The 16,177-nt window shown below is 42.1% G+C and overlaps 1 protein-coding gene across 1 annotated transcript in view; it reads right to left on the reverse strand.

Annotated features, from left to right (window-relative positions):
• Window positions 1-16,177, reverse strand: part of LOC137299362 (obscurin-like) — a 552,786-nt gene that overhangs the window by 339,935 nt on the left and 196,674 nt on the right. Inside the window, exons 33-34 of the mRNA XM_067968057.1 lie at window positions 3,503-3,769; window positions 634-900 (exon numbers count right to left, since the gene is read on the reverse strand). Coding sequence (XP_067824158.1) covers window positions 634-900; window positions 3,503-3,769 — 534 coding nt within the window. The remainder of the gene's footprint in view (window positions 1-633; window positions 901-3,502; window positions 3,770-16,177) is intronic.

Below are 16,177 nucleotides of genomic sequence, written 5' to 3' on the forward strand. Positions count from 1 at the left end.
TCTAACTGAATGGCAGAACGGGCTTGAGGGGCTGAATGGCCAAATCCCATTCACATGTTCCAGCAACTCCCCCAGTGGCACAAATAAAATTGTCAGCTTGGTAAATAAGGAAACTGTATTCGATCGAGCAGCACTTTGGAGCAATGGCAAGCTTGACTTTTTTTTAAAAAAAGATATTAATTTTAACTTTCTGAAACCATCTCAGTGCACGCATAAAAAGATTGTATGTAACAATTTTATATATCACCAGGCTAAAAATAAGGTACAGAACTGAATATATACAAATGATTTTGCAATTTCTCTTTAACTTGCTATAACAGTCCTTCACATTTTTACTTTTTGCGTTTGCCTTCTCCAGTAACAGCGCATTAAAGCTAATTGCGTTCCCTTTTAAAACTGTTTCAGTCCTTCTAATGTGTGTTGTTGGAACACTCACACAGGCATACTAATCACTCATCACAGTGGCTTCATTTATCCTTACAGAAAATGACTACTCAGATCCAACCAAATCTCAATGAGAATCGGTCTATTCCCCAATTATATATACACAGGAAGGTTTTATCTTGCTTTTGACCAAGTGGTACAATAAAACCGACAAAGATTTAATAATAATGATAAATGATGCTGCCGTACCATTTATTTTTAAAGAGGCAGTTGTCTGTTCATCCCCAGAGTCACAGGTATATTCTCCAGCATCTTCAAGTTTTAAGTCATGAATAATCAGCTCAACGCTAGAACCCTTTTGCTTCATTTCACATTTGTCGGTGGGATCAAGTTCCACAGATCCCTTTCTCCATTTTACAGGAACATCAGGTTTTGTCAGCTCGCACCGCAATGTGGCAACACTCCCTTCTTTATATTCTTTATTCTGAAGCTTCTTCTTGAAAAGCACTGGAAGCGCTAGAACAGTATATTTAAGTATCTTCTTGAATAAATGCCTCAAAAAGACTTTCTTCATAGCTACATTTTACCAATTAGCAAATGAGTATGCTCACAAGACAACATGAAATAACTGTTTACATGAATAACAACTTAGATATTTTCGTACACAATTATTATAAATAGATGTACATCATTAATATAAGATTTCCTTGCACATATTTGGTCATAAACATGTTGCCGTCCATATTTGAGCAACAAGTGATGAAGCAATAGAGAATTCTTACTCTTTCTTCTAATAAAGCAATTCTCTACATTGGATTAGCCTGGTCATCCAACTGGAGAAATCAGATGGACATTATTTCCTTAAGAACTTATGGTATCATTGTCAACCTGTTGGTTTCCCTTTTCATGCAGCCTATTAGCTTAGCTCCGAGGTCACATCTCAATTCTCTTCAGCTAAAGAGTCTGGCAATAGCAGCATAACAGATGGAAATGTTGTAAAAATAACAAATGTTACATGATGACTTTTTTATGGCAGTAATCCACAAGATAATTATGATGAGTAATATCATTCAGCCTATATTAGCTCATTCTTCCAGAAAAACCTCAATGCTTCACAGCAAGACAGAACTACTCTTTCCATTGAATCGTAGAATCTTACAGCACAGAAGGAGGCCATTCGGCCCATTGTGCCCGTTCTGGCTCTTTGAAAGAGCTATCCAATTAGGTCCACTCCCCACTCTTTCCCCATAGCCCTTCAAATTTTTCCTTTTCAAGTAATATCCAATTCCAGTTTGAAAGTTGGAAGTCCCAACTCCTTAATCTCAGTGTCTTCACTAGCCTTACTATCTAGGTAAAATATTCAGTAACACACCAAGACACAGAAATCCTAGTATATTTATTTTTAAGACACTGGAATTATTCTTAAACCGTCACAAGATCTATGTCAACAACAACAACTTGCATTTAGAGTCATAGAGTTATACAGCACGGATAGAGGCCCTTCGGCCCATCGTGTCCGCGCCGGCCATCAAGCCCAGTCTAATCTAATCCCATATTCCAGCATTTGGTCCGTAGCCTTGTATGCTATGGCATTTCAAGTGCTCATCCAAATGCTTCTTGAATGTTGTGAGGGTTCCTGCCTCCACAACCCTCTCAGGCAGTGAGTTCCAGACTCCAACCACCGGAGTAAAACATCTCAAGGTGCTTCACAGGAGCATTATCAGACAAAATTTGACACCGAGCCACGTAAAGAGGCATTAGGGCAGGTGTTGAAAAACTTGGTCAAAGAGGTAGGTTTTAAGGAGCGACTTAAAGGAGGAGAGAGAGGTAGAGAGGCGGAGAGGTTTAGGGAAGGAGTTCCAAAGCTTAGGGCCCAGGCAGATGAAGGCATGGCCACCAATGGTGGAGCAATGGAAATCAGGGATGCGCAAGAGGTAAGAATTGGAGGAGCACAGAGATCTTAGCGGGTTGTAGGGCTGGTGGAGGTTACAGAGATAGGGAGGGGCGAGGCCAGGGAGGGATTTGGACACAAAGATGAGAATTTTAAAATGTAGACACTGACGGACCGGGAGCCAATATACGTCAGCAAGCACAAGGGTGATGGGTAAAACGGGACTTGGAGCGAGTTAGGAGGTTCTCAGGTGAGTCTGGGAGGAGGCCATCGTAAGGGGAGTCAGCATTGGCCGGCAGCGGCCCACGGTTTTAATGTGGATCCGGGAAGAACATTCCTACTCCTCCTAGCTTCACATTAAGGTAAATAAAAAAACTTTAAACACACCCTTTGGGTGGCAGCCTCCAGTAGTCCCTTTAAGGATCGCTGGTTTGGCTGCTGTGCGCCTGAGAAAATTGACCGGAGCATGTACAGTGCATGCTGTGATCAGTCATAAACACGTTTTACAAAAGGAGCCTGAAACAGCCATTAGGTCCCCGATTTGCATAAGTTCATACAACTGTTCTTTAAAATTGAAGGTAGGTAGACAAATGGTATAGAGCTATATTCGTGTAGTCTGAATAAATTAATACTGCATACAGTTTTGGTGTCCATACTTAAGAAAAGACATACTTGCTCTCGAGGCAGTACAAAGAAGGTTCACTCGGTTAATCCCGGGGATGAGGGGGTGGACATATGAGGAGAGGTTGAGTAGATTGGGACTCTACTCATTGGAGTTCAGAAGAATGAGAGGCGATCTTATTGAAACATATAAGATTGTGAAGGGGCTTGATCGGGTGGATGCGGTAAGGATGTTCCCAAGGATGGGTGAAACTAGAACTAGGGGCATAATCTTAGAATAAGGGGCTGCTCTTTCAAAACTGAGATGAGGAGAAACTTCTTCACTCAGAGGGTGGTAGGTCTGTGGAATTTGCTGCCCCAGGAAGCTGTGGAAGCTACATCATTAAATAAATTTAAAACAGAAATAGACAGTTTCCTAGAAGTAAAGGGAATTAGGGGTTACGGGGAGCGGGCAGGAAATTGGACATGAATTTAGATTTGAGGTTAGGATCAGATCAGCCATGATCTTATTGAATGGCGGAGCAGGCTCGAGGGGCGGATTGGCCTACTCCTGCTCCTATTTCTTATGTTCTAATGTTAGCATTACAAAAAATTGTTTTTCCATACCTTTCACTTTAAGGGAACCTGTGGTCTGTTGATCTCCTGAATCACAGGTATATTCTCCTGTATCTTCTAGTTTCAGATTGCAGATTAACAGTTCAACAACAGGACCCTTTTGCTTTATTTTATACTTGTCACTGGGATGAAGCACCACAGTTCCCTTTCTCCACTCTACGGGAGCATCAGGCTTAGTAAGCTCACAGTGTAGAGTGGTGGTGCTGTCTTCTTCAGCTTCCTCGTTCTGAAGCTCTCGTTTGAAAAGTACCGGAAGGGCTGGCAGGGCAAGATTATAGTGCATTTACAATACAAACGAAACAAAATCTTAAACCATTATACAATTATTGTACTTCTTCCTTATATACTTGGTTGAAATTCTTCTGCAAGTTTTAAAAAAATAGAAAAACATGACCTGAAGTATTCATAATGAAAAGTAAAACTTATTTTGAATTAGTCTACCCAATATCTATACATTCTTTCCCAGAGTATTTAGATGTGAGTTTATAATTGTGATTGTATAATGTCTCGATAAGGAGAACAAAAGGAAAACAATTTTAACGCTGTTTGCTGACTATCCGTGCAAGCACAAAATCTTCACTTACAAAAAACTTTTATTTCCCTTCTTTCTTTCCTTTTATCCTTGTTATGTTTATATAATTGTTTCCTGACATTAAGTTACCTGTGGGATTAAGAAAAAATATCTCTGCAGAACACAACAAAGCAGTAAGTTCAGTAGTTTTATATGGCTGTAAATCAGAAGCAGATAGCTTAAAAGTCTTTATTTGAATTTTTTTGGAAATAGCATGCGAACCATTCCAGTATCTCCAACTGAGAAAGGAATCTCATTGCTTGCTTGTATGAAATCACTTTTGAAATTAGGTTTATAACTACTTCTTCAAATTATTAAATGATAGTTATGGAAACAATTAGGCACAAAGTGCAATTTCTACCATGCTCATTTCTGAAAGGATCTGTGTCCAGTAACATAACCACTATGCTACAGTGCCTCATCTGGCAAGTAGATCCACACCCTTGTAAGGACATCTTTTATTTTTTATCTGTCGGTTTCCCGTCCGACAGGCCAGCCTGGTTGGCAGGCTGGTTGCAGTCGGATGGGAGAAGAGCAAGGAAGAGGTAAGTGAACAGGTAAGTCTTAGATTGTATCGATTGAGGATTGGTGGGGGGCGGGGGGTGCATGGGGGCATAGCGGCAGGCTTGGGGGGGGGGGCATGGGGGCATAGCGGCAGTCTTGGGGGGGGCAGTTAAGTCATCAGGGGTCAGTCAGCGCGGGGAGGTTGGGATCAGGGGTCATTGCAATTGTTGTGGAGGGGCAGGGGGTCGCTGCAGATAGGCTTGTTGGGCCTGGGGGGGGGGGGAAGCACTCCTGCTCCACAAGCAGTGCTATAAAAGGCACTTACCTGCAGTTTCAGGCCCTATCGCCTCCTCTCATACGGCGTGAAGGAGAAAGCCTGGGAATCCCGGCCCCCACAGGTTGAAATCGCAAAACCTTTCAAAATGGAGGCCTGCAGCCTCCTTGAAAGGTCTTAGCGACCAACCCACCTCCTGAGAGCGGGTTAGTTGCCTGGCCCTCATCCCGCCCCGGTGAAAACCGGAAATGGGTGGGTTGGAGGCGGGTCTGAAATTTTTGCAATTTTCAATGCCCACCCCAACCCACCCGTTTTATCCATTTAAAATCCTGCCACTAGTATCTGCTCTGCTTTTGAAGTCACAATGTTCATATGGCTAGTCCAGTTAAGCTTCTAATCAATGCTGATAGATATATAGATGGTGGGTGGCTCATTTAATGCTGGTACCACTTAAAGGTCAGGGGGTAAATGGTTGTTCCTTTTCTTGTTGGAGATTGTCGTTACTTGGCATTTTTGTGGTGTGATATTACCTGCCACTTGTCAGCCAAAGCCTGGACGCTGTCCAAGTTATGGTTTAGGCTGGCATGGGTTACTTCATTATTGGAGGAGTTGCGAATGGAGCTACACACTGTAGAACCATCACACGGACTGCAGCGGTTCAAGAAGGCGGCTCACCACCACCTTATCAAGGGCAATTAGGGATGGGCAATAAATGCTGGCCTCGCCAGCGACGCCCACATTCCATGAACGAATAAAAAAAGTTACCAGCCCCGCTCCTGACCAGATAATGGAAGGGTGAAGCAGCTGAAGATTGCTGGGTCAAGTACACTTCCCTGAAGAAATAAAGCAGCAATGTCCTGAGGCTCAGATGACTGGCCCCCAACAACCACAACCATCTTCCTTTGTGTCATGTATGACACCAGCTACTGCAGTGTTTTACCCTTGATTCTCACTGACCACAGTTTTGCTAGATGTCTTTGGTGCCATACTTAGTCAAATGTAGCCTTTCACGTCGAGGGTAGCTACTCTCACTTCTCCATCCTCTCCTCTGGCATTTGGCCCTTGCATCCATATCTGGATCATGGCTCAGACAAGGTCTGGAGCTGAGTGGTTCTTGTGGGACTCAAACTGAGCATCAGTGAACAGGTTTTGGTGAGACGGTTAGGGTTAGGTTACTTGGAATGGATAAGTAGGATTATGGCGTAAGGATAAGTAAAGGCTTCACCAGACATCCCCACATGCAATAGGAACATATCGAAGAAGTACAACTGTAGGGATGGAAGCCGCTGGAAACACCAGCTGTCAGGACCATTCTGTCAAAGTTATTATGTGCTGCAGTGTATCCCTGATAGTAGCAATAGTAAATGTGTGCAATGCTATATATAGCAGCCTTGTAAATATCATTAATTGGAGTCTGAGAGCTGACCAGGAAACAATTCTGGAACAATTGGAATAACCTTTAACCTTCCCCGTGCTTCTTCCCTGTAACACTGTGATATACGCAACAATTCACTTGGTTATGCACTACTCAGTGAATTATTGCTTTGTGTCTGTGCAACATAGGAAACAAATAAATGCCAAGACTGCCTAAATCAGTCTGCAAGAAACATACGCCCAGAAAATCTGTGAGCTGCGAGTACAGCGGTTACATTGGAATTATGCCCAAAGGTGCCCTCCAGCACATACCCTACCAGAGTGCCTGGGGTCAGCAAGATGGCACCTAATGGGCTTGCAGCCATTGAGAAACCATGCCACTACTGGCACATCTTTGGCACCTGCCTGTTCATTTAGCCAGAAAAAACCCTGCCTGCCCACCATTGGGGGGTGTGGGGTGACCAGGCCCTCTCTCCTACAAGACCTAAGCAATCTTCCCTTTCGCCCCCTTAACAGATTTTTGGTTTAAAAAAATTATCCTTTTTGCAGGGGGTTCAGTCCACTCCCCTTATTTCCCTCAGATACAATATTTACCTATTGGCCCCCATCTACAGATCGGTATGTCTCATTTGACTCATGCTGGGTCCAGACTTAGTCAAAGAAGTGAGAATCCGGAGCACATGGAGTCCCTTCCTCTAGCTCAGCCCAAGGGCTGCCCTGACATCAACAGTCTTCTACGGAGTGGATCTGCCGACCGGAAAAGCACAGAATTGGCGGTTACCTGATGGAATCATATCCCTGGGATACTAACTGGTGATTCCCTAATGATCCAAACTCAAATGGGACATGAAAAACTAAAATTGCTGCAACATGAATCTCACAGAACAAAATTTTAAACCAGTGTCAAACAGCCCAGATCCCATGAACGAATGAAAAAAACTCAAGATTATGCAGAATAGCACATAAAATGGGACTAACTAACTTAATAAAAAACCACTGCACAAACTTTTACCATTTTGTTTTGATGCCAATGGAAACTAATTAAGTTATTTGAAACAAAAAAACGTGCAGGGCTACTGGGATAGCGCAGGGCAGTGGGACTAGCTGGATTGCTCATGCAAAAGGGCCGGCACAGACTCGATGGGCCGAATGGCCTCCTTCCTTGCTGTAACCTTCTATGATTCTATGATCACCGGCAGACACTGATCTAACAGAAAAAGTCTTTACATTTGGATACAATATTTACCTAGCCTAACTGAGAGTAGATCGCTATTGAAAGGTAATAAGATGCCTCTGATCATTGCCGTGATGCTTGAAAACCATGGTTTGCAGAGGTAAAAAGGGGTTACCAGTATCAAAAGTGCATTTCCAACTTCACCGCACACAATACCCAGAGGAAATTTCCTTTAACACCCATTTGTTTTTTCCGTCAATTTCTGTTAATTTGTTTAATATATTTAAATAATGAGTGCTGATGATATTGAAATGTTAGCTTGATTCAGTGGTAATAGTCTGGCCTTTGAGTCAGAAAGTTGTGGGTTCAAGCTCCACTCTGAGGCTTCAGCACATAATCTAGACTGACATTTCAGTGCAGCACTGAGGAAGTGCTGTATAGTCGGAGGTGCTGCCTTTCTGGTAAGATGTTAAACTGAGGTTCCATTTGCCTATTCAGGTAATTGTATGGGATCCCATAGCACTATTTGAAGAAAAGCAGGGGAGTTTCCCTCAATCAACACCACCAAAGTAGATTAACTGTTTGTGTATCTCCTTGCGGTTTTGGGATCTTGCTTGTGCAAACTAGCTGCCATCTTTACCTACTTAAAATCAGTGACTAGAACTTAAAATAATTCATTAGCTGTGAAGCACTTGGGGACATCTTAAGGACATGAAAGGCAATATATAAATGCAAGTTCTTTCTTTGATGGGGAAATTGGCTAAGTAGTGTTACTAAGTTCAAAAGTGTGAGACACACAAATTAGCATGTACAATTAAAATAACAATCATTAAAGCACTGCTGGGTAATTGTTCAGCCTAGAAATTACTGTTTGTGATATTGCCATACAAACTATCATTTTTTATAACACTCTTCTATCCGCTATTTTAAGGGATTTTGACCCATTTATTTTAGATCGGTTAGTACCTCCGTTAAAGTGAGGAATATCACAGGAATGCAATAACTACTTGCACAATGTCACAAACATTAAACTATAGCTATTACAAGAACATAAGAAATAGGAGCAGGAGTAGGCCATACGGCCCCTCAAGCCTGCTCTTTACGCAACTGTTTCATACTGTTGAGCTCAGTAATGCCTCACTCCCAATTGTGTCAACAGCATGCACTGTTTAAACAAAAATATTATAAAAGTGGAAAATGGAATATTAAATGTAGTTATTGTTCTTTTCTATTCAAATTAGCACTGATTTTTAAAAATCATTTTTTGAATAAAGCTCACTATGGTCTTTATTTTTTAAATCTTTTTATGTTTCTGTTGGGTCTTAAAGGAAACCATATCTCACAACTGTTTCAGTTTTTGAAAAGGATACTTGTCGTGCAACTCATTCTTGAAGAAAGGCTTTAAATTCACCGATTGATATGCTTTCACATACACATAAGAATGGTAGATATTTCAAATCACAAAAGGCATGAAAATGGGTAAGGTGTTAGATGATAGCACTGGTACAAATATTATCAAGTACACAAAAAAAGGCAAGACAAGTAGACTGAAGTCAGCAATTAAGGGAAAGAAACATAAATGATTTATTTTATAGCCAAATAAAGACACAGAACTGTTAATTGGGAACAATACAATAATGTAAATAAAAAATGATGAGTTTAACATGGATAAGATGAGCAGAAAATATACAGTAGCCCCTCATTATAACACTCTCCAATATACTGTTATCTCATACATATCAAACTGTTTCAACAACAAAGATCCCAGTAAACACCCTGGCCTGCATGTTCTCTTAGCAATAAAATCTGAGATTTCTTTTTTCACCTGCCAATATTTTGAGATCATCCAAAACTTTGCTGCCCATATCCCAACTCACACCGAGTCCCGTTTTCTCATCACCCCTGTGCTCGCTGACCTACATCGGCTCCTTGTCATCCTTGTTTTCAAATCCCTCCATGGCCTCGCCCCTCCCTATCTCTGTAACCTCCTGTAGCCCTATAACCCTCCGAGATCTCTGCGCTCCTCCAATTCTTGCCTCCTTGGATAAAAGAGGGGGGAGTGGCAATATTGGTTAAAGAAACAATTGCGATTGTGAGGAGGGATGATATGTTAGAAGGATCATCAAATGAGGCCATATGAGTTGAGCGAAAGAACAAAATAAGGGGCAGTCATACTGCTGGGAGTATATTATAGACCCCCAAACAGTCAGAGGGAGATTGAAGAGTATATGTAGGCAAATTTCTGAGAAGTACAAAAACAAAAGGGGATTTCAACTACCCTAATATTAACTGGGATAAAATCAGTGTAAAAGGTATAGAGAGCGCAGAATTCTTAAACTGCATTCAGGAGAACTTTTTAAGCCAGTGTGTAGCAAGCCCAACAAGTGAGGGGGCAGTTCTGAATTTAGTTGTAGTGAATGAAGCCGGGCAGGTGGAAGGAGTATCAGTGGGAGAGCATTTTGGTGGTCATAATTCAGTTAGATTTAGCATAGTTATGGAAAAGGTCAAAGATAGAACAGGAGTAAATGTCCTCAATTGGGGAAAGGCTAATTTTACTAAGCTGAGAAGTGATTTAGCAAAAGTGGACTGGGAAACAGCTACTTGAAGGTCAGAACAGTGGGAGACATTCAAGGGGGAGATTCAACAGGTTCCGAGTAAACATGTTCCCACAAAGAAAAAGGGTGGGACTGCCAAATCTAGAGCCCCCTGGATGACAAGAAGCATACAGGGTAAGATAAGGCAAAAAAGGGCAGCTTATGACAGACACCGAGAGCACAATACTGCAGAAAGCCTAGAGGAGTATAGAAAATGCAGGGGTGAAATTAAAAAGGAAATTAGGAAAGCAAAGAGAGGGCATGAAAAAATACTGGCAAGTAAAATTAAGGAAAACCCAATAATGTTTTATAAATACATAAAGAGCAAGAGGATAACTAAGGAAAGGGTAGGGTCTATTAGAGACCAAAAAGGTAACCTACGTGTGGAGGCGGAAGATGTGGGTATGGTTCTTAATGAATACTTTGTGTCTGTCTTCACAAAAGAGGGGGATGATGCAGACAATGTAGTTAAGGAGGAGGGGTGGGATAAACATAGTGATAGAGGAAGTATTAAGGGGTTTAGCATCGTTGAAAGTAAATAAATCGCCAGGCCCGGATGAAATGTATCCCAGACTGTTAAAAGAAGCAAGGGAGGAAATAGCAGAGGCTCTGACCATCATTTTCCAATCCTCCCTGGATACAGGAGTGGTGCTGTAAGATTGGAGAACTGCTAACGTTGTACCGTTGTTTAAAAAGGGAGAAAAGGATAGACCTACTAATTATAGGCCAGTCAGTCTAACTTCAGTGGTGGGCAAATTATTGATATCAATTCTGAGGGACAATATAATCCATCATTTAGAAAGGCACGGATTAATCAAGGACAGTCAACATGGATTTGTCAAGGGAAGGTCATGTCTGACTAACTTGATTCAATCTTTTGAGGAGATAACAAGGAGGGTCGATGAGGGTAGTGGGTTTGATGTAGTCTACCATGGATTTTAGCAAGGCTTTTGACAAGGTCCCACATGGCAGACTGGTCAAAAAAGTAAAAGCCCATGGGATCCAAGGGAAAGTGGCAAATTGGATCCAAAACTGGCTCAGTGGCAGGAAGCAAAGGGTAATGGTCAATGAGTGATTTTGTGACTGGAAGGCTGTTTCCAGTGGGGTTCTGCAGGGCTCAGTACTAGGTCCTTTGCTTTTTATGGTATATATTAATGATTTAGACTTAAATGTAGGGGACATGATTAAGAAGTTTGCAGCTGATACAAAAATTGGCCGTGTGGTTGATAGTGAGGAGGAAAGCTGTAGACTGCAGGAAGATATCAATGGACTCGTCACATGGGCAGAAAAGTGGCAAATGGAATTCAATCTGGAGAAGTGTGAGGTAATGCATTTGGGGAGGGCAAACAAGGCAAGGAAATACACAATAAATGGGAGGATACTGAGAGGTGTAGAGGAAGAGAGGGACCTTGGAGTGCATGTCCACAGATCTCTGAAGGTAGCAGGATAGATAGATAAGGTGGTTAAGAAGGCATACAGGATTCTTTCCATTATTAGCCAAGGCATAGAATATTACAGCAGGGAGGTTATGCTAGACCTGTATAAAACACTAGTTAGGCCACAGCTTGAGTACTGCATACAGTTCTGGTCACCACATTACAGAAAAGATGTGATTGCACTAGAGAGGGTACAGAGGAGATTTACGAGGATATTGCAATGACTGGAGAATTTAAGCTATGAGGAAAGATTGGATAGACTGGGGTTGTTTTCTTTGGAACAGAGGAGGCTAAGGGGTGATTTAATTGAGATGTATAAAATTATGAGGGGCCTAGATAGAGTGGACAGGAAGGACCTATTTCCCTTAGCAGAGAGGTCAATAACCAGGGGGCATAGAAGTAAAGTAATTGGTAGAAGGATTAGAGGGGAGCTGAGGAAAACTTTGTTCACCCAGTGGGTGATAGGAGTCTGGAACTCCCTGCCTGAAAGGGTGGTAGAGGCAGAAGCCCTTATCACATTTAAAAAATACTTGGATATGTACTTGAAGTGCCGTAACCTACAAGGCTATGGACCATGTGCTGGAGAATGGGATTAGGCTGGGTAGCTCTATTTCGATCAGCACAGACACGATGGGCCGAATGGCTTCCTTCTGTGCCGTAAATTTTCTATGTTTCTCCTGTGCATCCCCGATTTTAATCTTTCCACCCTTGGTGGCTGTGTCTTCAGCTGCCTAGGCCCTAAGCTCTGGAATTCCCTCCTTAAACCTCTCCGCCTCTCTACCCCTCTCTCCTCCTTTAAGACGCTCCTTAAAACCTTTGACCAAGCTTTTGATCATCTGTCCTAATATCTCATGTGGCTCGGTATCAAATTTTGTTCAATAATCGCTGCTGTGAAGCGCCTTGGGACATTTTACTACATTAAAGGTGCGATATAAATGCAAGTTGTTATTAAAATGCGAGCAGAGAAGACCAAGACTACACAGGGAATTACAACAGCTAGACTACTGCCTTCAGTGAGATATGGTTCCAGCCACATGTTCAAAGGGAATTCAGAAAGGAGTGCACAATATAGAAATTTCTCTTGTACCGATATGTTTACTCAGCTGCTCACCCAGCAACCCTAACAACCCTAAACAGCAGCAGAACTACATCCAGCTCATTTAAACATCTACTCTGGTACTTGCTGCCTCCAGTGGAAAAAAATAACTGCAGTATCCAGGCAAATTTCTTGCTGGCAGTAACTTCGATTGCCCACTCTGAGGAAAATGCAGGTATTTCTTTTTAACATACCCCTCATTATTGCACTCCCTGGCACACTATAACATTTGATGCAACTCATATTGTTGATTACTGCCCATGTGAAATGCATTCTTTGTTACATTCTCCTCACTTTCAATGCATCTCAACCTCTGATGTGACACATCGTTCAGAATTTCCTCATTACAGAATATCTTATCTGTAACATACAGCTCACTACTACATTGACACATTTAGCTCACATATCTCTATTAACTCAGGATTCATATAAAATACACTCACTATCACATATTCCTCTCTATAAAACATTTTGATACCCCACACTCTTGTATGGTTTCTAATTGACAGGACCATTCACTGAAATTATATAGTCCATGTGAAGCTGTTATAAGTAAAGATAGTTAAGTGAAAACAAGTTGAGAACACTGCCAGCATTTTTCAGCAACTCTACATCACACTGATGCATTGAAAAGTGCTTTCTTATATCTTTTTTCTTGCATCTCCCAGGAGATTATATGGCTGCTGGTGGGTAGGGATTATTGGAGGTTGAGGTGCTTAGTTGCAACATAGCTGAATGGGACAGACTTGGACCTGCTGGTCTTTCTCGGTCTGTCTTTTCCTATGTTCGTACGATTCTAGGCTTAGCGTCCTGAGTTGTCTTTAAAAATATTGAAATGCATCGTGATGTAATGTGAGCAGGTTATTATATCTGGTTGGTGGGTGCAGTACCAGAGTAGGTAAGCACAAAATTAAAAAACCTCAAATGAGACTAGAAACCAGAAGAGTGTTTCCCCACATTTTTGTAGATATGTGAAACAGACTCCCAGCAGTTAACAAGCATGCGTGGCAGGTTACCCTTCTCTGAAGGACATTAGCAAACCAGCGTTCATGGTCATTTGGTTTTGACCAAACTATGTTGACTAAATATTTTAAAAGGAACTGGTTAATTACTTGTTTAGAAATGGGATTGAAGGTTTTAAGGATAAGTATGGACAAAGATAATCAAATCCTCCATGAAACATCGTGGCATCTGTACTGTGGGGAAGATGGAAATATACCATGACTGACTAATAAGCTATATGATTAAGTAGATATTCTGGACTTTGACAAACTTTACAGAACCTTCTCAAAGAATGTTAAATAAATTGTATGGAATCCATGACATGGCAAATTTTACAGGGTTTGTAAAGGGAATGGATTTGATAGATGAAATAGTGTATTTGTTATGGTACTGGATTAGGAACCCCGAGGTTGTGAGTTCATATCCCGCGATGCCAAGTTGAAAATTTTGTAGGCTGGCATTAGGAAAACCAAATGACCATGACAGCTGTGTAATTGTCATAAAAACTCAACTGGTTTGCTAATGTCCTTCAGAGAAGGGTAACCTGCCACGCATGCTTTTTGGCCGAGATGTGACTTCAGTCCCACAGTTGGTAATGAGTACGCCTGGTACAAAGCATTAGACTTGGATATCAAGAACATCAAGATGGCTGGTACATCACAAGCTGCCCTGCATAGGTTGAATGCATATGTCCATTGCATAGCTGAAGTGAAAACATTAAGGCTTAAGATGACAATGCTTGAAGGCATTGCCTGGAGACTAGATACGAGAACATGCACTCATTAGAATCATAGAAAGGTTACAGCACGGAAGGAGGCTATTCGGCCCATCAAGTCCGTGCCGGCTCTATGCAAGAGCCATCCAGCTAGTCCCACTCCCCCGCCCTATCCCCGTAGCCCTGCACATTTTTCACTTTCAAGTACTTATCCAGTTCCCTTTTGAAGGCCATGATTGAATCTGCCTCCATCACCCCCTCAAGCAGTGCATTCCAGATCCTAACCGCTCGCTGTGTAAAAAAGTTTTTCCTCATGTCACCTTTGGTTCTTTTGCCAATCACCTTAAATCTATGCCCTCTGGTTCTTGACCCTTCCACCAATGGGAACAGTTTCTCTCTATCCACTCTGTCTAGGCCCTTCATGATTTTGAATATCTCTATCAAATCTCCTTGCAACCATCTCTGTTCCAAGGAGAATAACCCCAGCTTTTCCAGTCTATCCACGTAACTAAAGTCCCTCATCCCTGGAATTATTCTAGTAAATCTCTTCTGCATCCTCACTAAGGCCTTCACATCTTTCCTAAAGTGCGGTGCCCAGAACTGGACACAATACTCCAGTTGTGGTCGAACCAGTGTTTCATAAAGGTTCATCATGACTTCCATACTTTTGTACTCTCTGCCTCTACTTATAAAGCCCAGGATCTCGTATGCTTTTTTAACCACTTTCTCAACCTGCCCTGCCACCTTCAACGATTTGTGCACATATACCCCCAGATCTCTCTGTTCCTTTACCCCTTTTAGAGCTGTGCCGCCTAGTTTATATTGCCTCTCCTCGTTCTTCCTACCGAAGTGTACCACTCCTCATTTTTCTGCGTTAAATTTCATCCGCCACGTGTCTGCCCATGCCACCAGCCTGTCTATATCCTCTTGAAGTCTATCACTATCCTCCTCTCTATTTACTACCCTTCCAAGTTTAGTGTCATCTGCAAATTTTGAAATTGTGCTCTGTACACACACGTCCAAGTCATTAATATATATCAAGAAAAGCAGTGGTCCCAGCACCGACCCCAAGGGAACACTACTGTACACCTCCCTCCAGTCCGAAAAACAATCCTTCACCACTACTCTCTGTTTCCTGTCCCTTAGCCAATTCTGTATCCATGTTGCTACTGCCCCTTTTATTCCATGGGCCGCAATTTTCATGATAAGCCTCCCGTGCGGCACTTTATCCATATTTTGAAAGTCCATATACACCACATCAACAGCATTGCCCTCACCTACCTTCTCTGTTACCTCGTCAAAAAACTGAATCAGGATGGTTAAATACGATTTGCCTTTAACAAACCCATGCTGGCTTTCCCTAATCAATCCACCCTTGTCCAAGTGACTGTTAATTCTGTCCCGGATTATCATTTCTACAAGTTTCCCCATCAATGAGGTTAAACTGAATGGTCTATAGTTGCTGGGTTTATCCGTTTTTGAACAAGGGTGTAACATTTGCAATTCTCCAGTCCTCTGGCACCACCCCCATATCAAAGGATGTTTGGAAGATTATGGCCAGTACCTCTGCAATTTCCACCCTTACTTCCTTCAGCAACCTAGGATGTATCCCATCCGGACCAGCTGATTTATCTACTTTAAGTACAGCTGGCCTTTCAAGTACCTCTTCTTTACCAATTTTTAGCCCATTCAGTATCTCAACTATATCTTCCTTTACTGAGACTCTTCCTTGGTAAAGACAGGTGCAAAGTACTCATTTAGTACCTCGGCCATCCCCTCTACCTCCATGAGCAGATCTCCTTTATGGTCCCTAATTGGCCCCACCCCTCCTTACTACCCGTTTACTGTTTACATGCCTGTAGAAGACTTTTAGATTCCCTTTCATGTTGGCTGCCAGTCTATTCTCATACTCTCTCTTTGCCCCTC

The sequence above is a fragment of the Heptranchias perlo genome, chromosome 2 (assembly GCF_035084215.1).
Source record: "Heptranchias perlo isolate sHepPer1 chromosome 2, sHepPer1.hap1, whole genome shotgun sequence".
Classification (NCBI taxonomy): domain Eukaryota; kingdom Metazoa; phylum Chordata; class Chondrichthyes; order Hexanchiformes; family Hexanchidae; genus Heptranchias; species Heptranchias perlo.